The 24,321-nt window shown below is 49.1% G+C and overlaps 1 protein-coding gene across 6 annotated transcripts in view; it reads right to left on the reverse strand.

Moving 5' to 3' along the window:
- Window positions 1-24,321, reverse strand: part of SMG6 (SMG6 nonsense mediated mRNA decay factor) — a 246,956-nt gene that overhangs the window by 24,476 nt on the left and 198,159 nt on the right. For all 6 annotated transcript variants that reach the window (XM_026449601.2, XM_026449598.2, XM_026449600.2 and 3 more), the window contains one exon: window positions 2,493-2,669. In XM_026449601.2, coding sequence (XP_026305386.1) covers window positions 2,493-2,669 — 177 coding nt within the window. The remainder of the gene's footprint in view (window positions 1-2,492; window positions 2,670-24,321) is intronic.

A 24,321-nucleotide genomic window follows, 5' to 3' on the forward strand; every position in this document is an offset into this window, starting at 1 on the left:
TTTTTTTTTTTTTTGAGATGGAGTCTTGCTCTGTCGCCCGGGCTGGAGTGCAGTAGCCGGATCTCAGCTCACTGCAAGCTCCGCCTCCCAGGTTTACGCCATTCTCCTGCCTCAGCCTCCCGAGTAGCTGGGACTACAGGCGCCGCCACCTCGCCCGGCTAGTTTTTTTTTTTGTATTTTTTAGTAGAGACGGGGTTTCACCGTGTTAGCCAGGATGGTCTCGATCTCCTGACCTCGTGATCCGCCCGTCTCGGCCTCCCAAAGTGCTGGGGTTACAGGCGTGAGCCACCGTGCCCGGCCGTCTGTCACTATCCTAAGAGATGTCAGGGGTCTGGGATGTTGGCCACAGTCACCATTCATCTGACACAGGCATGCTATAGTGCCACAAGGCTCACATCCAGAGAGGCCCAGAACACGGAAAGAAGGAAAACTCGGCACATTCACTTCCTCGTTCATGGGGTTAACCCAGACTGCAGTGAGTGGGACAGATGCCTGCCTAGCCCACGGGGAAACACTGTCTCTGCCTGCTCTGACTAGGGATATGCAAGGTTATCACAGGGCTTGAAGTGAGCTTGACGGAGGTCAAAAGAGGGTCAGAGAGGCTTGTCTGAGGTTCGCTCAGCTCTCACAGTAAACGAGGAAGTGCAAGGTTATGAAATTACACAGACCAGGGTAAGCAGAGTTTCCCAGAGGCCACTAACATGAAGGAACCCAGGAGACTCGTGGGAAAAGGAAGAAGTGGGCAGCCTGGCGTGGGTCACAACCTTTGTCTGGTCAATAAGCCTTAGAACGAGAAAAAAAAAATATGTGGCACTACCAAGATCTGGGACCAGAGAAGTGATCTGTTCCTTGTGAGGGCAGAGAAGGCCTTCTCTGGCTTCGACGCTGTGGCCCTCTCTGGGCCCCACTTGCCTCACTGTATTTGGGACTGCGGGCTCCACTGGCCAGAGGGCATCTTGGGGCAAGCCTGGGAGCTAACCTGGCTCTGCCCTCAGCCTTAAAGTGCGGGTGAAATAGCTGATGGAGGCACTGCCCCACCTGTGCTTCCCCACACAGTGCCCAGGGCTTGGGTGGCACTTGCTCTGCCCTGCCTGAAGCCTGGACACCCTGCCAGCTTTAGCAAGCCTGCTGTCCCCTCCCATGCTAACAGCTCATTCTTTCCCATTATTCCCTGCCCAGGTTTCATCTGGAGAGTCTGGAATCCCAGGCTCAGCTTTATCCCTGGAACCACCTCTGTCCTGGAAGCTGAGTTCTATGTCACCAGGGGTGGGGTGGGGCTCTCCAGTTATTCTAATGAAGCCAGTCCAAGACTCTGCTGCTCTCGAGTCTCTGATCCAAAGGTGGCTGCTCTATCACTGTTTCAGATCACAAAGGACAGCTTCCAGCTGACATCTGGCTTCCTTGGCCTGTTGCTGATTTCATCCCTGTACCCCGCCCTGCTCTACCGGGCGCTTGAGACTGCTGCGGGCCAAATGACTGTGTTGGCCTATGGGTGACCTGGCCCCTGGCTAGAATCACTTCCGTCCCTTCCCTTAGTCCCATGCTCCTTCCCACCTAAGTCTCCTGTCTTTAACACTATGTGGTAAGAAGAAGAGTCAACCTTCAGGCAAAAGTGAGGTGTGTGTGAACACACACCCAGACAGAATTACCCACACCCAGACACACAGCAGGGCAGCTGGCAGTGATACTAAATGCATACATGCTCCAACAACATCACACTCACATCCACTCAGAACCCACAGACAGCAGGGAAGCTGGCAGCAGTGTTTACTCAAACTGACACACAAACCCACATCAACCATCACCCCCAGAAAGACACATACATGCAATAGCAATATATAGGGCAGGGCAACTGCCAGTGGAGTTTTGCAGGGGCGGGTACACAGGCTCATGCATGTGCGCGTGCGCGCGTGCACGCGCGCGCGCGCGCACACACACGAGTCTGGAGTGAAGCAAGGGCTACAGGAACAACCAAGGGCAAACAAACAAGAGGAGAATTCCTTAATCACATCAGGATGTGCAGGAGGGAGGGAGGGAACAGGGGGGGGGGGGGAGGCCGGGGGAGGGGTGATTTTCCACACGGGGCCAGCAATGTCAGCTCTTCCTGTACGTGTGCTGCAGGCTGGAGTTCAGGCCTGTGCTGCACTGGGCTCCACACATCTATAAACTTGATCCTGACCCCTCCTCTCTCTCCTTTCCCTAAGCCTCGAGAGCTGCACATTATTCAACTCCTTCTTTCTTTCTTTTCCTCCCTTCTCCTCCATGCAGCATTAAAAGAAGCATCTGGAACTCGTAGCGGAGTGGGATGGAGGCACCGGGGTGGACTGGCAGGAAGGGGCACCAGGAGAGCACACTCTCAAGAAGGTGGCTGGTCATATTAACACAGACACTGCTCTCTGTGCTCATAAATGAGCAGGAGTAGAAGCTGAAGCCACGGGTAGAACGGGGAGGGGGCCTTCCCTCTGCCACAGCGGGCTCTTCCTGCATAGTACCTCATCTTCCAGTCGTGTTCCCTCTTGGCTTCCCATTTCCTTTCCCATGGTGTCTGGGACGGGTGCCACTGACACATACTTTCCACCCTTGAATGCCAGCAGAGGCTCTTCTTGTCCACAAAGGGCTTCCAGAAAATACTTCAGCACTGTGACCCTTTTGCAGTCAGCTGCAATAACCTACAGGGTGAGAGGGAGAGAAGAAAAACAGCATTTTCTGAAAGCGAAGATGGAGACAAGATGTTGCTTGCCGGCTGAGGGGCACAGGGGAAGTGTGTCAAAGCTACCAGGCAAGGGGGTCAGAATGAATGACAGGGTGTGGAGGGCACCAGGGCATGTCAGGTGGTAAGTGAGGGCCCAGGGCAGGTCGAGGACCAAGATTGTCTGAGGGAAGGAAGGTCCCACAGTCTCTCCTTAGGTTATCTCTGGGGCAGCAGACAACCCCAGGGACCAGTGACAGGTGCCTTACATTTATTTGACTACAGTCCTGATACAAAACAGAATACATGACATTCTTCTAAGTCTGGCCTAGAATCAGCAGAGGGAAGAGTGGAGTACTTTCACAGCATAGAGCTTTCTGCGGACCCTCGCTGCCACTCTCCACTCCTCTCCCAGCACCCCTGCTCCAGACTCCCAAAAGGAGAATTTTCAGCTCAAGTGTAAAATGAATGCTAAGGGCTTTCTTGGCTGTTTCATTTCAACCAGATCATTCTGGACTTCCCCTGACAGGTTCCTGCCCTATCTAAGAGCTCCTCATGCTCAAGAGACTGGAGTCAGGCAGGAAATTGTCAGGAGAGAGACAGGTGGGGATGTTTCACCAAAGCTCTGCTCTTTCTGACGTTTACGCCAAGCCGCTCCCGCGTGGCCATGTGAGCACACAAGTCAGTGCTGTCAGAGAAGCCTGGGCTGATTTAGCTGAGATGAAACTCAGTATCTTGAGCAACAGTCAAATGTGTAAGTGTCTCAGATGAAGGGTCCACCGTCCCCCAGTCTGGCCCCTCCCGGAGGCACCACACACGCACGCCCTCTCCTCCACACCTGTCGGGCCCCCTCCCGGAGGCACCACACACACACGCCCTCTCCTGCACACCCGTCTGCTTGGCTTGCACTCTCCTCCATGCTTGCCCCTCTGTGCCCTTCTCTTCATCTCTAGCCTCCAGCATCCTCTTCTCCCTATTAGCTGAGTGCTCAGCAAGGGAGAGGGACCCTGCTGGACCTGGAGCTTGAAAGCTGAAGGCCATTCCACAAGGGAAACACACATCAGTGGCCAGATGTGCCACAGGGGACGGCCCCTTCATCCTCATTGACTAGCCCCAGCCTCTCTCTTTTTTTTTTTTTGAGACGGAGTCACGCTCTGTCGCCCAGGCTGGAGTGCAGTGGCGGGATCTCGGCTCACTGCAAGCTCCGCCTCCCGGGTTCACACCATTCTCCTGCCTCAGCCTCCCGAGTAGCTGGGACTACAGGCGCCCGCCACGTCGCCCGGCTAGTTTTTTTTTTGTATTTTTTGGTAGAGACGGGGTTTCACCGTGTAGGCCAGGATGGGCTCGATCTCCTGACCTCGTGATCCACCCGTCTCGGCCTCCCAATGTGCTGGGATTACAGGCTTGAGCCACCGCACCCGGCCCCGGCCTCTCTTTTAATGCACCCTCATTTCTTAATGTGAAAGGAGCTTCACATTAAGAAGTCCCTTCTGGCCGGGCGCGGTGGCTCAAGCCTGTAATCCCAGCACTTTGGGAGGCCGAGACGGGCGGATCACGAGGTCAGGAGATCGAGACCATCCTGACTAACACAGTGAAACCCCATCTCTACTAAAAGTACAAAAAACTAGCCGGGCGAGGTGGTGGGCACCTGTAGTCCCAGCTACTTGGGAGGCTGAGGCAGGAGAATGGCGTGAATCCAGGAGGCGGAGCTTGCAGTGAGCTGACATCCGGCCACTGCACTCCAGCCTGGGCGATAGAGCGAGACTCCGTCTCAAAAAAAAAAAAAAAAAAAGAAGTCCCTTCTATCTGCAGCACACAGGGAGGTACTAATCTGGAGAGAACTGATCATCATTTTACGGGTGCAGGTGTTCTCTCTCTCATGTGGACAGCAACCCCTCTGGTGGCAAAGCTGCCTAAATCTCATCATTTTTGTACGTTACTGGCAAGAATTGTAAGGACAAGCTGTGCACACAGTAGACTCACAGTAAAACAGACAGCACAGGGAAGCTCGGCTGGGTACCACAGACAGCAGATGAAGCAGGCATGACCCACGTTCTCTAAGACAGTGGAAATAAATGAGCACCGCTGGGCAGGCTGGCTGCCCAGGCAAGTGCGGCACAGGCCAGTCAACTGTGGCACACGCCAGTCAAGTGTGGCACACGCCAGTCAACTGTGTGCTCCGTGGCCGCATCTTATGCCACCTTCACCAAGAGCCAACCCTGCTTTCCTACCCAGTCTAGGGGTATTCTCTGCTTTCTCTCACCATTGGCCCTATAATGTTACCATTATAGGCTGGAATCTCAAGCTAAGTACTTTGACCACCTTCACCTGAGAGGCTGACATAAAAGGTTCTCCGCCTCCCAGAAGGGCTTAGAAAAATTTCAGCCCCTTGAGCTTGGGGTGCCTGGTCCTGGGCTTACCTCCGCGAAGGAGAAGGAAAGCTTGTTTTGGCCCAGGGCAGGTAACCATGGTTCCATTGCGTGTATTCAAACATGTGATGAGGAAGGCTAGAAATACAGAAGCAGGGGCTAAAAGGCATTAAAGAACAGAGCCGAAATGAGTAATAGCCTGGCAGGCAGCACGCACAGTGGCTCCCTACATCTCCAGCCTCTCACTTGCATAGGAAACTTCTGCATTTCCACAAGACTGCCAGTTTCCTCTCTGTGGTCTAATTTTAACCACCTTGTCGTTACAGTGTGTGTCAGCCACCTGACCCCACTACGACCTCTGACCTTATGCCCCAGCTACTGCTTGCACTATGGAGAATTATGTAACGGGTCCAGGACTTTCCTTTTTGGTGTGAGGCTGCTGCCACTGAATGGAGAGGAGAGGGGAGCTAAGGGGTGAGAAGAGGACAGAGGAAAAGCTTGCAATGGTCCTTGGCCTCACCTGGACGATGAGAGGTACAATGGCACCCCTGCTAAGTGCACAGAGGAAACCTGCCCAGACAGGAGTGTGCCACAGGTGCATGCATAGACAGGTGGGCAGGAGCGTTGCTGCCGCTGGAGCATGGGGTACATGGTACGCTGAGTGGCTAAGAAAGCGTGGTTCCCAGCCGAGAGGGAGAAAAGCCACATGTATGGACGTGGGACTCCTGGAGATGGGGATTTCCAGGGCACAGCAGGACCCAGGGATGTGTACATCCTGAGGCCGCCTGCAGCACATCCTTACAGGGTCAGTGGGAAATGTCTATTCCATGGACACACAAGCAACGAGGAGTAGCCCTCTCCTGGTTTTCACTTCCACCCATTCACAAGGAAGCTGGTTTCCTTGGGGATTGTGTCTGCCACAGCCATTAGTTCCTCCTCTAGGACAAGGACACTTCTGGCTGATATGCAAAAGGCTGTGATCCACTGGGGTCTCTGACCTCGTGTTAACAGGCCTGAAAAGGATTCTACCTGCTTGGAGAGAGCAAGGTTGTCTGTCTTGGAAAAGTGTCCTCTGTCCTTTGCAATCCCAGCAGCAGGGAGGATGGTCAAAGCTGTGAGGCAGAATGTCTAGCGCTTGCCCAGAGGCACAGAGAAACCTGTCTGTAGCTCACTGGCCTGTCTGCAAAAGCATTCTGCCTTAACGTGGGGGGAACAGGCCCACTGGGAAGAGGACCACAGCTCTCCTGATGCTGGAGTTCTGTGGGAGACTTACAGGAATATTCTGCTAGACAAAGCCTCCAGCACTTGAGTCAGGGAAAGAACACAGAACAGTTTAAATATGGTTAATAAGAGACTTCATAATGGAAGAAGCCTTACAAATCACCGCCTAGGCCAATTCCAAGATGATCTTTGCTTGGTCTAGGAGGATTTCCTGGTAAGACAGGGGTTAAAGCTGGACTCCCTGCTTGGAGAGGAAGGACTCCAGATGAAGTCTGTGACATCATCCCACAGTAACTCTGCTCGTGAGCACATTTTTCCACTCTATATCAATGAAAAACAGAGAATGTAAGTGGCATGTGTATCGCAGCTCTGGGGGCAAACTCTGGATCCTCCAGAGGAGAAAGAGCTGGGTGGGAGAGGCTCCCTTCCTGGGCTACATTAGCACGTGGGGCTGGACTGGGGCTAGAGGCGACCAACAGGGCTGCCAGCCAGGGCACACCTCTGCGGCGTACCTTCTCAGTCACAGTCCTGGCCTTTCTGGAGGGAGATTCACCGTGTAGGCAACTGTCAAGAATTCCCAGGTTAATTGACAACATATCAGATACAAATCATTTCAATCAGCTTGGGAAAGAAAACTGGGGCTTTAGGTCAGGGAAGAGCTGAGAGAAAGCCCCTTTCCCTTCCCCTGAAGACTGCCGGAGGCCGCTTACCACGGCAGCAGGAACTGAAACCTTTAGCTTCAGGGCTCCAGTTATCACTCTAATCAAGTCCACACGCAAAGAACCAAGCAGAAAGGAAAACTGAAACTGAGAGGCGATACAGGAGGCTGTCTTCTCCTAGGCTCAGTTCCTTAGAGAGAGAGAATGTAAGCATGGGGTAAGTAGTGGCTGGAGCTAAGGGGAGTGAGAAAAAAAGGAGAAAACCTCTAGGTCAAGAGAGAAGACTGGGTTACTGTTCTGAGGTATTTAAGGTGGAAAGGTGGAGAAGTAAAGAAAAACGGCATTTCTTGGCTGGGCACGGTAGCTCACGAATGTAATCTCAGCACTCTGGGAGGCCAAAGCGGGCAGATCACCTGAGGTCAGGAGTTCAAGACCAGTGTGGCCAACATGGTGAAACCCCATCTCTACTAAAAATACAAAAATTAGCCAGGTGTGGTAGCATGTGCCTGTAGTCCCAGCTACTAGGGAGGCTGAGGCAGGAGAATCACTTGAATCTGGGAGTTGGAGGTTGCAGTGAGCCGAGACTGTACCACTGCACTCCAGCCTGCGCAACAAAGCGAGGCTATGTCTCCAAAAAAAAAAGAAGAAAAGACAGAAAAATGGTATTCTCTGAAAACTGGTGACTCTTCACAGCTACTCAGTAGGGAACAAGCACAGTGTGCACAGAGACGCCTGGGGTGGGGGAGCGGGCAGGGGAGAGAAAACGAGCTATATGCTCTTTATGGAAGGTAGGGAGGGTGAGACAGAGAATGGGAATTAAGCACCAGGTATCACATACTGATGTGCAAGGAGCTACACGACTTAACGCCACAGGGAAGGGAGAAAACCTCCAAATCTAGCCGGGAATATGAGGAAGGCCTGGAGATCCAGGACCCTGGATGCAAGCTCTAGGAAGTGAGGGACTCGCTCTATCGTTACCTGCTCCCCGTCTTCTCCAAACAGCCCTCTTGGAAGGCACAACCATGGTTACTAGTCATTCTGCAAAATTTCTTTTTCTGAATTTTTGGTTTGGAGAAATCGGAGTTTAAACTTGTACTATAAGCCAGTTCTTTTTTCCAGTCCAGCTTGCTACTGCTCCTCTGGTTAAACAGAACAATCACATGGGCTTCCCCGACAAACTCAAGTTTACAGGTTGTTTTTCTTGTTTCTCTAAATGGAGCCAATTATTCTCACATTTGTTGAAACCTTCAATCAAACTTTATAGCTTGTTAATTTTACAGAATGTCCTTAGAGCAAATAAGATGCAGACAGGAACGTGAAGTCTTGCTGACATTATTAAGAAACCTTAAAATAGCCTCAAATCCAACACCAAGGCTGGTAAAATACAGGCTGCTTGGCTGGCTTCTGAGGTCAATTAGCAATGGGTTAATTATCATCTTTAATGAGCCAAACCTCTAGGATTGGCCACAAGAAATTTAACTCCGACTAATGTGTTTTCACAAACTGGGAACCTCTAGTTACGCACTATTCACCCTCAGAGGAAACTGAAGGGTGGGAAGCAGCCAAGGGTGGGCCAGCCTAGGAAGGGGTCTGCCAATGGAAGTTCAGACACGAGAAATAAAAAATACCACACAGGGAATCCTCTGGAGCTGGGAGGACAGAGGAAATGGTTTATTCACATTCCTAGGGGGAGGGGCCTCCTGGCAGGAAGCAGACTCCAGAAGGCAGGAGTGAAACCGGCCACAAGGATGCATAGTCACTCTGAAGACACAGGCAGTAGCTTAGGATGGGGAGACAGACATTCACAGCCTACTTGAGTCAGAAGTTGGTATGAAATTGGGAAAGAGGCTCATGGGTCAGAGAGGAGTGAAAGAAAGAACCTGTGCAGGGGCTGAATGATAAGGAGGACAGCATGAGTAAAAAGCTCAGGTCCTTGGACCGCATGTATCTCCTGACAGCCTTGGAGCATACTGTCCAAGGGATCAATTCAAACAGGATTTCACTCTCTCCCTACCCCGCTACAGCTGGGCCTCTTTCTATGTGAAGCATTAAGTACAGGCTACTTTCTCGCTCTGTCCCCCAGGCTGGAGTGCAGTGGCGAGATCTCAGCTCACTGCAAGCTCCGCCTCCCACCTTCACACCATTCTCCTGCCTCAGCCTCCCGAGTAGCTGGGACTACAGGCGCCCGCCACCTCGCCCGGCTAGTTTTTTGTATTTTTTAGTAGAGACGGGGTTTCACCGTGTTAGCCAAGATGGTCTTGATCTCCTGACCTTGTGATCCGCCCACCTCGGCCTCCCAAACTGCTGGGATTACAGGTGTGAGCCACCGTACCTGGCCCCCTTTCTTTCTTATTTTTTTGAGACAGAGTCTTGCTTGGTCACCCAGGCTGGAGTGCACTGACATGATCTCGGCTCACTGCAACCTCTGCTTCCCAGGTTCAAGTGATTCTCCTGCCTCAGCCTCCCTAGTAGCTGGGATTACACGTGCGTGCCACCATGCTCAGCTAATTTATGTATTTTCAGTAGAGACAGGGGTTTCACCATGTTGGCCAGGCTGATCTCGAACTCCTGACCTCAAGTGATCCGCCGCGCCCAGCCTTTCTCAGTCATTTCTAATCCCAGTGTCCAGACCCGACCCTCCCTAGTCCTATGGTTGGCCTGTGCTAGCGGAATGGTCATTGGGTCACAAGATGAAATGCTAACATCATTGGTTCCCCCCACAGCAACCACATCATTCCATGTATCTGGTCCCAACAGCTGTGTTTTCTTCTTAGCGGCAACGAGGGCCATTATCAATCAGTCACCACTGCACAGATGCTTGCTGTTTCCACCTGTAACCACCATGTGTGTGCTGAAGTCTCTCAGAGAGGGGGAGGTGGGAACTGGCAAATGGTCAGATGGCAAGACCTGGTGCTGGTGGGGAGACTATCCCAAGACAGGGTTATTGAAGATCCCAAAAGGTACAGGTATTTGGCTACTAGGAAGGAGATGATGTTCAAACTGAAGGGAGAACCAGGGGAACAGGGGAGCTATGAAGCATACACAGGAAGTAATAAGGTAAATAAAGTAGAAAAAACAGGGCCGTTCTGGCAAGAGGCAAGACAAGGCAATAATACAGGAGGTTGGAAAAGAGCCTGGGCTTCACAGTTACACAGACCTGAGTTCAAGTACTAACTGCCACTTCCTGGCTGTTTATCCTTAGACAAGTTACTTAACTTCCCTGAGCCTTTGTTTGCTCAAGTTGTTTGTGAGGTTTAAAAGATAATACAGGCCAGGTGCAGTGGCTCATGCCTGTAATCCCAGCACTTGGGGAGGCCGAGGCAGCGGACCACCTGCGGTCAGGAGTCCAAGACCAGCCAGGCCAACATGGTGAACCCCCATCTCTACTAAAAATACAAAAATTAGCTGGGTTAGTAGCGGGCTCCTGTAATTCCAGCTACTCAGGAGGCTGAGGCAGGAGAATTGATTGAACCCAGGAAATGGAGGTTACAGTGAGCTGAGATCGTGCTATTGCAATCCAGCGTGGGTGACAGAGCAAGACTCCGTTGCAGGAAAAAAAAAAAAAAAGACAAGACAAGCCTGGGCAACATAGTGAGACTGTGTCTGTCAAAAACAAACAAAAAAGCTGGGCATGGTGGTGCACCACACCTACGGTCTGAGCTAAATAGGAGGCTGAGGTAGGAGGATTGCTTGAGCCAGGGAAGTCGGAGCTGCAGTGAGCCATAAGTGCGCCACTGCACTCTAGCCAGGGTGACGAGTGATATCGTGACTCAAAAAGAAAAGACAAGACAGAGAGAATACATATCAAATACTCAGCGAGATGCCTGGGCCCAGTAGGTGCTCGATAATTGAGCAGCTATCATTTTTTTTCCCTCTTTGCTCCATTCTCTTCAGAGGTGGGAGGGACACTGCCTAACACGGCTGAGCTGTTTGGAAGCCAGTCTGAGAGGCAAGGTGGGAAGCATGGGGCTGGCACATAGCCTAGGGCCAAGGGGAGAGGCCCTGGAATGCTTACCTGGCTGTTGGAACTGCAAAAAAATTTCTTTTTAATTTGTCCAGGCTGGAGTTTGCAGCAGCCTCATCATGGCTTGCAGCAGGCTCAGCCTCTTGAGCTCAAGCGGGAACCTGGCTAATTTTTAAAAATTGTTTTGTAAAGATGAGGTCTTGCTATATTGCTGGTCTCAAACTCCTGGCCTCAAGTGATCCTCCCACCTTGGCCTCCCGAAGCACTGGGATTACAGGCACGAGCCACCACTCAGGGCCTGAAATATTTTATTCAGAACTAAGGTGCTAGATCCAGGCTACTGGGCTGGCCAAGTAGGGGAGGAAAGACCTTGCCTCTCTTCAGCAATCCCTCTCCCTATTCTTCAGAAAGACTCCGGACCTAATCAAGAGGTACGCATGCATTACCCCAGTAATCTAGAGAGGCTCCAAGGTCCCGGGCTTCGGAATAAGTGTGCCACTAGTACATATATCAGGAATATAGTCACAATTGCCTTGTCCATCAGGTCCCTTCACAGTGGGGTATGGGCGGTGGCTCTGTCTTTTTTAATGGGATTGTTGAGGGTTTGAGGAGGCCCTGCAAACCCTGCAACTGTATCTTTCTTTCTTTTTTTCTGAGATGGAGTCTGGCTCTGTCGCCCCAGGCTGCAGTGCAGTGGCGAGATCTCGGCTTACTGCAACCTCCACCTCTTGGGTTCAAAAGATTCTTCCTAAGTAGCTGGGAGTACAACAGGCATGTGCCACCACGCCCGGCTAAGTTTTGTATTTTTAGTAGAGATGGGTTTTCACCATGTTGGCCAGGCTGGTTTCGAATTCCCGACCTCAGGTGATCCCCCTGTCTCGGCCTCCCAAAGTGTTGGGATTACAGGCGTGAGCCACTTTGCTTGGCCAACAGTATCTTATTTTATGCTAAGATGGGGTCTCGCTTTGTTGCCCAGGCTGCTCTTGGCTGCTCTGAACTCCTGGCCTCAAGGAATCCTACTGCCTTGGCCTCCCAATTCCCAGTACTGCTGGGATTACAGGCATAAACCACTGTCTCCAGCCTGTGTATCTTCCTTAAATAAGACCCAGCTGGATTATTGCCTCATGTCTCCCAATATTAAAGCAGTGATGAGAAGATCCCCAGTATGGTATTTTCTACCCACCTGCATTTCCTGAGCTTAGTTATTCCAAACAAAGCCAGATAGGAGTCTGGTCTTCCATGGGCAGAGCCAGCTTGCTCTTCTTGAACTGTTCCTTCACGGACAGAAACTATTCATTTCTAGAGCTCTCGGCTCCGGCTGAACCAGAAAGGTACATTCTCAGCGGCAAGAGCGTCACAGAGAGCAAGCTATAGGCAGCAGTAGCTCGGGCTTCGGTCCAATTCTGCTTCCCCTGCAGAGTGCTCTGAGAGCAGCCACCCACATTGGCAGGGGCTAAGGACGGATATTGGCACTGCCAACACAAGCCTTTCAGGTCTGGCTGGCTTCAGCTGGTCTGAAACCTGGAACACAGGCGCTGGGGCCCTCACTTACTGAACCAGCAGGGGAGGCTGCAGGCTCAGCCCCTGGGGATGAAAGTCCTCCCGTCTGTCTCAGTCTGCAAATATCCACACAGTCTGTTTCTACACTGCCAGTTAGCTCTGGGCCAGAAGCACTGAACTTCGGGCTCTAGTCACTCGGAACCACATTGTTTGCCTTCTAGACAGCCACGTCCAGGAGGCCTCCCCTTAGGTTTGTGTTTAGGCTCCTTTACCAAATTTGCTCCTAATTGTATTTATTCTACGTGTGGCACAAGAGTGGTCTCTCGGAGACATCTGTAGTCTTCAACATACTTAGGCAACATGCAGTTCAGCAAAATGTAAGTGCCTACTGTGTGTGTGAGGCACTGTCCTCTAGATGCTGGGGACTCCTCACAGAACAAAGCAAAATCCCCGTTTCAGTTGGGGGGTTGGGTCACATTCATACCAGATACATCAAAAGACCCCCTGCATCAAGAGAGCACACGCCCCTGGCCAGGCGCGGTGGCTCAAGCCTGTAATCCCAGCACTTTCGGAGGCCGAGACGGGCGGATCACGAGGTCAGGAGATCGAGACTATCCTGGCTAACACAGTGAAACCCCGTCTCTACTAAAAAATACAAAAAACTAGACGGGCGAGGTGGCGGGTGCCTGTAGTCCCAGCTACTCGGGAGGCTGAGGCAGGAGAATGGCATAAACCCAGGAGGCGGAGCTTGCAGTGAGCCGAGATCTGGCCACTGCACTCCAGCCTGGGCGACAGAGCGAGACTCCATCTCAAAAAAAAAAAAGAGAGCGCACACGCCCCTCCCTGGCTGCCCTGACCTGTGGTACTCAGGAAGGCAGAATTCTCAGCCCAGGGGAGAAGAAAACCTCCTTGCAGAGACCTAGTACACTGCGCCTTCATTCCTTTCAGGCTGATGGGTCCTGAGGAAGTCAGGATGGAGAATTCTTTTGGGCTTAGCCTTGCTATAAAATGAAATCCCAATCTCTCTTAATGCTTCCCAAGCTCTTTGCAAACCCTCACCCACCCACCCCTCCCCCAAAAGATCACAACTGGCACTTCTGGCTATTATTCCCTAATCCTGAACTTCAGTCCCCAGGCAACCCCCTTTGCTATACCCTGCAGGCTGTCTGCTTCCTCTGGTACCTCTGAAAGTTCACATATTACTCCCTCAACCTGCAGTGATTTTACATTTAAGCAATCAATTCATTCCCTCATCATCATCTTCTTTTTTCTTTTTTTTTGGAGACAGAGTCTTCCTCTGTCACCCAGGCTGGAGTGCAGTGGCGCGATCTCAGCTCACTGCAAGCTCTGCCTCCCGGGTTCAGGCCATTCTCCTGCCTCAGCCTCCCAAGTAGCCGGGACTACAGGCGCCCGCCACCATGCCCAGCTAATGTTTTTGTGTTGTTTTTTTTTTGAAAGTAGTGATGGGGTTTCACTGTGTTAGCCAGGATGGTCTCCATCTCCCGACCTCATGATCCAGCCACCTGGGCCTCCCAAAGTGCTGGGATTACAGGCTTGAGCTACTGTTCCTGGCCCCCTCATCTTCTTTTAAGCTTGATAAGGTCTTTTCTTTTCTCTCTTTTTTCTAAACAGAGTCTCACTCTATTAGCAATCAAGGCTCACTGCAGCCTCAAATAACTGGGCTCAAGCAATCCTCCTACCTCACCCTCCAGAGTAGCTGGGACCACAGGGGCACACCACTTACGTCTGGCAAATATATATTTATTATTTATTGAGACGGAGTCTTGCTGTGTCACCCAGGCTGGAGTGCAGTGGTGCAATCTCGGCTCATTGCAACCTTCATCTTGAACCTGGGTTCGAGCGATTCTCGTGCCTCGGCCTCCTGAGTAGCCGGGATTCACAGTTGCATGCCACCATGCCCGGCTAATTTTCGTATTTTTAATAGAGATGGGGTTTTACCATGCTGGCCAGGATGGCCTCAAACTCCTGACCTCAGGTGATCCACCTGCCTTGGCCTCCCAAAGTGCTGGGATTACAGGCGTGAGCCACTGCACCTGACTAATGGCTAATTTTTTTTTTTTTTTTGGTAGAGACAAGGTCTGACTATGTCCCCTAGGCTGATCTCACTCATAGCTTTAAGTGATCCTCCTGCATCAGCCTCCCAAAGTGCTGGAGTTGTAGGTGTGAACCGCCCAGCCCAGCCTAAACGTCCTTCAAGACTCCAGTTAGGCTTTGTCCAATCTGCCAGCCTACCTTCCACAAATACTTCGTAACTCCCTACTATGGGACAGAGACTGCTAGACATCCTGGGCACACAAGACAAGACAAGACAAGACACACAGATGCAGTCCTTGACTTCACATGACTTTCAGTCCAGCAAAGGACTCCACAGGAACCTCGCGCTAACCTCTCCCAAGGACACAGGTACCCCTTCAGCAAATGTGGACTAGGCCCACACTTCATTCATCTTCTCTGACTCCATTAGCACCTCTCAACATCTGCACTACTTGTATGTCACAAAGTGAATTCTTTTGCCCTTTGGTTGGAAGAGACCTTAATAATCATTCTGAGCCACAAGAGAACCACCTCTAGATACCCCTCGGTGATCCAGCTCTTTCTTGACTACTTCTGGTGGAGAGGACTCAAGGCCCTGGAGTAGTTTTTAAAATCAATCATTACTTAACATTGAAGAAATATATAATTTTTCTTTTCTTTTTTTTTTTTAGACAGAGTCTCTCTCTGTCCACCTAGGCTAGTATGCGGTGGCACAATCACAGCTCATTGCAGCCTCGACTTCCTGGGCTTAGGTGATCCTCCCATCTTAGCCTCCCAGGTAGCTGGGACTACAGGTGTGAGCCACCACACCTGCTAGAGTTTCACCATCTTGGCATGGCTGGTCTCGAACTCTTGGCCTTAAGCAATCTGCCTGCCTCTGCCTCCCAAAGTGCTGGGATTATAGGCATGAGTCACCACGTCCAGCTAGTAATTTTTATTATCTACACGAATGGACTTTTTTTCTGACCATTCTGTATGAGGTGTGTTACTGTGTTGAATCTGTAAGGGGACACATTTCCTACTAGAAGGCCATTCTATTTTTGGACTTTTCTTTCTTTCTTTTTTTTTTTTTGGAGATGGAGTCTTGCTCTGTCGCCCAGGCTGGAGTGCAGTGGCTGGATCTCAGCTCACTGCAATCTCCGCCTCCCGGGTTTACGCCATTCTCCCGCCTCAGCCTCCTGAGTAGCTGGGACCACAGGCGCCCGCCACCTCGCCCGGCTAATTTTTTGTATTTTTAGCAGAGATGGGGTTTCGCCGTGTTAGCCAGGATGGTCTCGATCTCCTGACCTCGTGATCCGCCCGTCTTGGCCTCCCAAAGTGCTGGGATTACAGGCTTGAGCCACCGCGCCTGGCCTATTTTTGGACTTTTCTAATTGGTAGAAATGTTTACACCTTTTAAACCCAGATCTGCCTCCCAATGCTTCTAATTGGTTCTCTGGGGCCATGTAAAACAAAACAAAAAACAAAACACAAACCCCCAAAAAACTCTAATCCTGCTTTTATCTGGCTGGCCTCAAATTATGTGAGGTCTGCTGTATTACACACCTTCTCTAGGCTAAACAGTCCCACTTCCTTCAACTGTGCCTCACTCTAACTGTCTCCTAAACATCCTGCTTATTCCTTCACTAAGACTTTCACTAAGACGAATGTGTCTCCTCCAGTGAGTGCCCACGTGACCTGGTAGCAGAGCAGAGAGTGGCCCATCCTCTCTCATCTCTGCTGGGGATACTCAATTTTAATCACAGACTTAACAGCATTACTTTCATTGTCCCCACCTTGCACTACTGATAAACTGTGAGCTGCTTTTTTCCTTTTCTTGTGGGGGACAGGGTCTTGCTCTGTCGCTCAGGCTGGGGTGCAGTGGCGAGATTGTGGTTCCCTGCAGCCTTGACTTCTCAGACTCATGTGATCCTTCCACCTCAACTTCCTGAGGAGCTGGGACTACAAGCATGTGCCACCACACTTGGCTAAATATTTTGTAGAGATGGGGTTTCGTCATGTTGCCCCAGTTGGTCTTGAACTCCTAAGTTTAAGGAATCCTCTTGCCTCAGCCTCCCAAAGTGTTGGGATTACAGGCGTGAGCCACTGTGCCCAGCCAATTGTGAGCTTCTAATCAACAAATCCCCAAATTGTTTTCACATATGTTGCTAAATCCTATCTCCCTTTATGGAGTACAAGCCCTCCACCAACTATTCCCTTTCACATCTTTTCCTTTACCACGGTCTTCTCCCCATGCCTCAAGAAATCTGATTATTTACTATTGTGCTGCATGCTACACGCTATGTGTGGCTGACTTTTTGGACCAGGGTAGGGTTTTACATTTATTCTTATTTGATTTCATCTTGTCATTTACTTCTCCCATTGCAACCTACTAAGTTCTCTTTGGATCTTAAATTTTTCATCTGAGAATGCATTCCCTTCTCAGGTTTATGTTACATACCTTTTTTTTTTTTTTTTTTTTGAGACAGAGTCTTAGTCTTGTTGCCCAGGCTGGAGTGCAATGGCGTGATTTCGGCTCACTGCAACCTTCACCTCCTGGATTTGAGTGATTCTCCTGCCTCAGCCTCCCGAGTAGCTTGGGTTACAGGCACCCGCCACCATGTCCAGCTAATTTTTGTATTTTTAGTAGAGACGGGGCTTTCTCATGTTGGTCAGGCTGGTCTCAAACTCCTGACCTCAGGTGATCCACCTGCCTTGGCCTCCCAAAGTGCTGGGATTACAGGCGTGAGCCACTGTGCCCGGCCATGTTACATGAATTTTATCAGTTGGTTTTATTTACAATTCTCAGTAACTTTCTCCCATTAATCTGTTGTGTTTTTTTCTCCTAAGTAAGATTCTTGAGGGGAGGCACTAGTGTAAGTGTTTATGTGTGTGCTTAAAATAAAATCTATCTGCAGTATTTAACATGCACTGTGGATGCCTGAACAATGTGGATGAGTGATCATGGGGGACAGACGGCAGCCTCAGGACAATCCCAGAGGACATCACGGAGGGGGTGCGGCCATACTGTCTATACTGTGTCAATCATGCTCCCTGAAGCTGTGCAACACAGACACTTGGAAACACTCGGAGATGCTACCTTCTGTTTGGGTGGTGTTCCTCATGGAGGCTTGGACTCAATAAGGAATAGGGACTCCTCTTTGACAGGCTGCCTCCAGTTTTTCATGTGAAACCAGATACCACAAGAAGCCACGCTCTGGGCATGTCTTGCTTCATCTTAACTCCATGGAGGCTGCTGTACTAGGGCAAGGTAACACATACCTCTAAGAAGTGAGATTTAATGCTCTTCAAAGCACTGACGTCATGCTTTGAAAAAAAAAATTACACCCACATCTGAAGAACCCCCACAGCATATTAAAAAATGTAGTATAGAGACGTTCTCTGAGATTTGGGCTGAGGTAGAAAGCCATTTTAAGTTGCATTTTTAGGTTCTATGTTTCTGCAGTCCTGAATTAAAACAATCCATGCCTCATAGTTGGAGACAAGACAAGCTTTGTTAACACAAGCGAACTAGTCTATTCATAGCTCGGGACACGGTGTAAGTCAACAAACAGCTGCCATATAGAACCACCTCAATCAATATTAGTTCCCCCTTCTTTACATCTGAACATGAAAAGGCATTTTTCAAAATCAACTGTATCACAACCACACAATGAGCTTATTAAAAATGCAGATTCCAGAACCCCAATTTTTTCTTTTTTCTTTTTTAGAGTCTCACTCTGTCACCCAGGCTAGAGTATAGTAGTGAGATTTCCGTTCACTGTAACCTCTGCCTTCCGGGCTCAAGTGATCCTCCCATCTCAGCCTCCTCAGTAGATGGCACTAGAGGCGCCTGCCACCATGCCTGGGGCATTTTTACCTTTTTTTTTTTTTTTTGAGACAGAGGCTTGCTCTGTTGCCCAGGCTGGAGTGCAGTGGCACGATCCTGGCTCACTGCAACCTCCACCTCCCAGATTCAAGCAATTTTTCTGCCTCAGCCTCCTGAGCAGCTGGGACTACAGGCAAAAGTGCCACCACACCCAGCTAATTTTTATATTTTTTGTAGAGATGAGGTTTCGCCATGTTGGCCAGGCTGGTCTCAAACTCCTGGCCTCAAATGACCCACCCGCCTCGGCCTCCCAAAGTATTCAAGTACAGACGTGAGCCATCGTCCCTGGTCTAATCTTTGTATTTTTTTTTAGAGATGGGGTTTCACCATGTTGGCCAGGCTGGGCTTGAACTCCTGGCTTCAAGTAATCTGCTCTCCTTCGCCTCCCAAAGTGCTGGGATTATAGAAAGTGCTGGGATTATAGGCATAAGCCACTGTGCCCAACTTGGTTTTCTTTTTACCCAATACTACTCCTTGGCTATGGATTCCACTTTGAATTCAATGAATCAGTATTTCTTGAGATAGGACCTTAGAATGTATACTTCTAAACATTTTATTTTATGAGATCGGGTTTTGCTCTCTCACCTAGGCTGGAGTACTGTGGTGTGAACACGGCTCACTGCAGCCTCAACCTATCGAGTAGCTGGGAATACAGGTGCACACCATCACATCCAGCTAACTTTTTAAAAAAATGTTTTGTAGAGATGGGGTCTTGTGATATTGCACAGGCTGGTCTTGAACTACGCTCAACAGATCCCCCTGCTTCGGCCTCCCAAAGTGCTAGGATTACAGGTGTGAGCCACAGCGCCTGGCCAGAAAGTATTGTATAGGCTGGTCTTGAACTCGTAGGCTCAAGAGAGCCCCCTGCTTCAGCCTCCCAAAGCGCTGGGATTATAGGTGTGGGCCACAGCGCCTGGCCAGAATGTGTGCAGGTGTTCCAGGTACTCATGAACACTGAGTTTGAGAATTACTGCTTTAAAGGATGGAAGGTTAGGTCAGAGTGGTCACAATTTTAGTAGACTCTTCAAAATGCAACTCTATTTTTCAAAGGTGCAAACACTACTACTATCTATGTATTTTTGGAGACAGGGTCTTGCTCTGTCACCCAGGCTGGAGTACAGTGGCATGATCAAAGTTCACTGCAACCTTGAACTCCTGGGCTCAAGTAATCCTCCTTCCTCAGCCTCCCAAGTGGCTGGGACGACAGTCACGTATCACCATGCCCAGCTAATTTTTGAATTTTTATTTTTGTATAGAAGGGTCCTTACTATGTTGCCAGGACTGGTCTTGAACTCCTGGTCTCAAGCAGTCCTTCTGCTTTGGCCTCCCAAAGTGTTGGGGTTACAGCCGTGAGCCACTGCACCCAGGCTACCTTAGTTTTTCATGACACTTTTAGGATCTAAAAATCCTCTGCACTCTTTGATGTAGTTACTACATCCAGATGATGCAGATGAGCAAACTAAAATTCAAATAAATTAAATGACATTCTCAGGAGAACTAAGATCCGAAGTCAGATAAAATGACTTCCTCATTCAGGGCTCTTACCAGCTCACCAGGGCTACCTTCCTGGAAGAGTGCCATCAGCCTTCCGGGACGTAACAAAACCTGCTGCATGCCTCACTCACCCTTCGCAGCCACAGCGAACACCAAGAGAATGGTTACTACATGCCAGGCACCGTGCCAAATGCTTTACACGAACCAACTCATGTGATCCCCACAACCTCATGAAGCAGATACTGTTGCTGCTTCCATTATAGTGGTGAGGAAACTAAGGCATAGAGAAGTAACTTGCTCAGGGAATGCAACTAGTAAGTGCAGGGGCTGGACTGCTCTAACTGCCACAGCTCTCTGTGATCCAGCATTCACAGGGGTTTCAGACAGAGACCCTCACCATCTTCCCGAGGAGAAAGCTCTCATCTAGCCTGGAAATTCATAGGAGAAGAGAAAAAGGCAGCCTCTCAGAGCTGATTTCTTGAAGACTGAACTCTTCTGGGCATGGTACACTCCTCCTGGGGGGCTCACATGCCACAGGTCTAGGACGAGCAGGGCCCAGTGGAACAAGTGTCATGGCCTCCGAACTTGTGTGCTCTCAGGCAAATTACTGAGCCTTGTCTGGTAATTACTGCTCCTACTGTCTGATAACTTGTGTGCTCGTGGGCAAAATCCTGAGCCTTGTCTGCAAAATGCTAATAATTCTGAAGATCTATATTTCTAGTCCTTTACCAAATTTTGTTATAAACTGACAATTTATATTTGTGTATATTTACAAGGGTACAAAGCGATATGTTTTATGAATACAATGTATAATAATTAAATCCAGCTAATTAACGTATCTATCACCTCAAATACTTATTTCATTGTGGTGAGAAAATTTGAAATTTACTCTTATTTTTTTTTAGACAGGGTCTTGCTGTCACCCAGGCTGGAGTGCAGTGGTATGATCAAGGCTCACTGCAGTCTTGACTTCCCAGGCTCAAGTGATCTTCCCACCTCAGCCTCCCAAGTAGCTGGGACTACAGGCGTGGACCACCACACCCTGCTAATTTCATTTTTTTTTTAAATTTAGAGATGAGGTCTCACTATGTTGCCCAGGCTGGTTTGAGCTCCTGGTCTCAAGGGATCATCCTGCCTCAGCCCCCAAAGTGCGGGGATTACAGCTGTGAGCGACCACGTCTGACCTCTTAAAGCAATTTTAAATGTACACTACTGTATTTTTATGTCCACCATGCTGTTCAACAGATCTCAGAAAAACACACACCCATCTTTCTCCCATGGAACTGAGGTTTTGAACCCTTTGACCATCATCTCCCCATTTCCTAGCCTCTGTAGCCACCATTCTACTGTCTGCTTTTATAAGCCGGACTCCTTCAGATTCCACATGTAAGTGAGAACATATGGTATGTGTTTTTCTGTGCCTGGCTTATTTCACTTAGCATAATGCTCCTCAATTCCATCCATGTTGCTGAGAACGACAGAACTTCTTTTTAAAGACCGAATAGTACTCCGTTGTGTGTATGTCCCACCTTTTCTTTATCCATTCACCTGTTGATGGATACTCAGACTAATTCCATAACTTGGTTACTGTGACTAGTGCTGCAGTGAACCTGGGAGTCCAGACATCTCTTCAACCAACTGCTTTCAAATCTTTTGGGTGAATGCCCAGAATTGGGATTACTCTCTTTCCATTCTTACAGGTTTCTGTGATTCTGGGCAGTCATCTTGGAAAGGAGGAAAGGATCATTCTGCCGCTGAGCTTGATGGAGGAACTCAGCTCTGTCATAGGGGACAGTGCCAAGAGCTGGGCTTGGCCTTTTTGGAAGGGTTAAAGATTCAGAATGTGAACTAACAGTGAGAGGCTAGAGATTACTCTGATGGAAAAGGGTGGTACAGGTTACTCTCATATGATAAGCCACTCAGGAAGACTTGGAGAGTTTTATGGAATCATTAGCACAGAGCTCCCCTCTGGCCACAGAGCAGAGGAAGAAACAGCGGACCAGTTTATAAAGCTCCAGAGCGGAAAATTTCTGTTGGTGTCCAAACTAAGTTTTTGGCTTTCTGTGAAGTTTGGAAAGACTTATACTGATGTTTTAATCACCTGTTTAGTGTTCTGAGGACTCCTGTCAGCGGCCTCACTGAGCTTGCTTCAGCAGGCAGTGGGGAACGGCTGGCTCAAGCCCCATGCTCTTCTTGTGAGCTGTTTCTTTCCCATGACCATCTCCAACACCCTGTAGCTCCCTTTGGGCCACTTGGAGGGTATAAACCAAACCTGTGAGCCCTATAGGAGATTGAGCGCACTCTTTTGGGCTAACTTAACACCAGATCTAAAGTCAGGAAAGACCCCTTAATAAGAGCACTGGTGCAAAGAGGTAAGTAGTCTCAAGATTAGTCTGCCAGCAACACCTCCGCAGTGGCACAGACAAAGCAGGCTTGCCTTCCAGGAGAATCACCACCAACACATTCTTTTTTTTCTCTTTTTTTTTTTCAGTTGGAATCTTGCTCTGTAGCCCAGGCTGGAGTGCAATGGCACAATCTCAGCTCACTGCAACCTCTGCTTCCCAGGTTCAAGTGATTCTCCTGCCTCAGCCTCCTGAGTAGCTGGGATTACAGGCGTGTGACACCAAGCTTGGTTAATTTTTGTATTTTTAGTACAGACAGGGTTTCACCACGTTGGCCAGGTAGGTCACGAATTCCTGACCTCAAGGGTTCCGTCTGCCTCAGCTTCCCAAATTGCTAGGATTACAAGCATGAGCCACTGTGCCTGGCCACCATTCAGACTTTCTAAAGCACTTGGGTATTTATCGTGAAAAGAAGTCCTCACAATTGAAAATGCATACTGAACAAATTCAGGGCAGGGAAAGTTCTAGAAAGAAAAACTCATTAACACGCCAACACGCCAGAAGCTCTTTAAAGAGGTTAAGGGGGTTGAAAAAAAAAAAGGTTCAGGGTAGTGGCAGGTAGAGCAAGTCAGCATCTTACATCCTCTGCAATTTTCATTGATCACAGTTTCTTGGTGGCCTAAATATCCCATTTTACTGGGAAAGCTGTGGTGTAGATGAAGTGGTGACAGATGGTTGCTAGGAATTATGCTATTTCATTTGATTATCATGGTAATCCTGTGAGACAGGAAGAGGAAACTAAAGCTCAGAGAAAGCAAGTGATGAAGTGATGAAGCTGGGCTTTGAACCCAGATTTGTGTTACTCCAAAGTCTGGGCTCATTGTATTATAATATGGACTCTTATGAAGGAAATGGCACTTTCACAAAGAGCATAGGGCACTTTTGAGAAAGGGCTCTACTTTAAGTTATCTTTTGTTTTTGAAGACAGGGTCGCACTCTGTTGCCCAGACTGAGTGCAATGGTGTGATCACGGCTCACTGCAGTCTCAAACTCCCAGGTTCAAGTGATCCTTCTACCTCAGCCTCCTGAACATCTGGGACTACAGGTATGCGCCACCACGCCCAGCTTCTTTTTTTGTAGAGATGGGGTCTCACTATGTTATCCAGGCTGGTTTCAAACTCCTGGACTCAAGCAATCCTCCCACCTCAACCTCCCAAAGTGGTGGGATTATAGGTGTGAGCCACCACACCCAGCCTATTTCAAGTCTTTCTCACTTAAAAAATATTACACTCGGCTGGGTGTGGTGGCTCATGCCTGTAATCCCAGCACTTTGGGAGGCCAAGGTAGCTGGATTACCTGAGGTCAGGAGTTCGAGACCAGCCTGGCCAACATGGTGAAACCCCATCTCTACTAAAAATACAAAAATTAGCCAGGTGTTGTGGCAGGTGCCTGTAATCCCAGCTACTTGGGAGGCTAAGGCAGGAGAACTGCTTGAACTTGTGAGGCGGAGGGTGCACTGAGCCAAGACCGTGCCACCGCACTCCAGCCTAAGCAACAAAAGCAAAACTCTGTCTCAAAAAAATTATAAAAATAAATAAATAAATAAATAATACTACGTAGAGTATATTATAATTATATAAATATAATAGTATTACAGTAGCCTAAGTCCCTCAAGACAAAAAAAAACAGTTCTGACAAATTTGCCTTTAGAGGAACACAAATTGAATGGCTGCTTGACTAAGCCACAGGCAAGAAAAGAAATACTGAAATTTAAAATTTCTCAGAATACCTGCCCTAAAAAGAGTTCTATCATTCAGATTCATTTCATTTCACTGGACATAATATGCGCAAAACCTCAGCTGATTACTTCATGAGCTGAATGAATACAGGAAACTAGTAACTGCCAGATGTTAAGACCTGTATGTGGGTAACCTCTGAAAGTTGTCTGCACCACAGCCTTGAACTTTTATACTGAATGTAAAGAGTAAAGTCCATCATGAGGACAGGAAAATGGAAATCAAAGCTCCCTCCTGATACTTGGCACCCAAAGGCTCCACAAATCTATCAATCCAAGTAACTTTTACTTTGCAAGCAACAGGGTGTGTTATTTATCTGGCAATGCTTGATCTTGGAGAAGGTATGAAGGAGGAGAAGAGAGCA

The sequence above is a fragment of the Piliocolobus tephrosceles genome, chromosome 16 (genome assembly GCF_002776525.5).
Source record: "Piliocolobus tephrosceles isolate RC106 chromosome 16, ASM277652v3, whole genome shotgun sequence".
In the NCBI taxonomy this organism is placed as follows: domain Eukaryota; kingdom Metazoa; phylum Chordata; class Mammalia; order Primates; family Cercopithecidae; genus Piliocolobus; species Piliocolobus tephrosceles.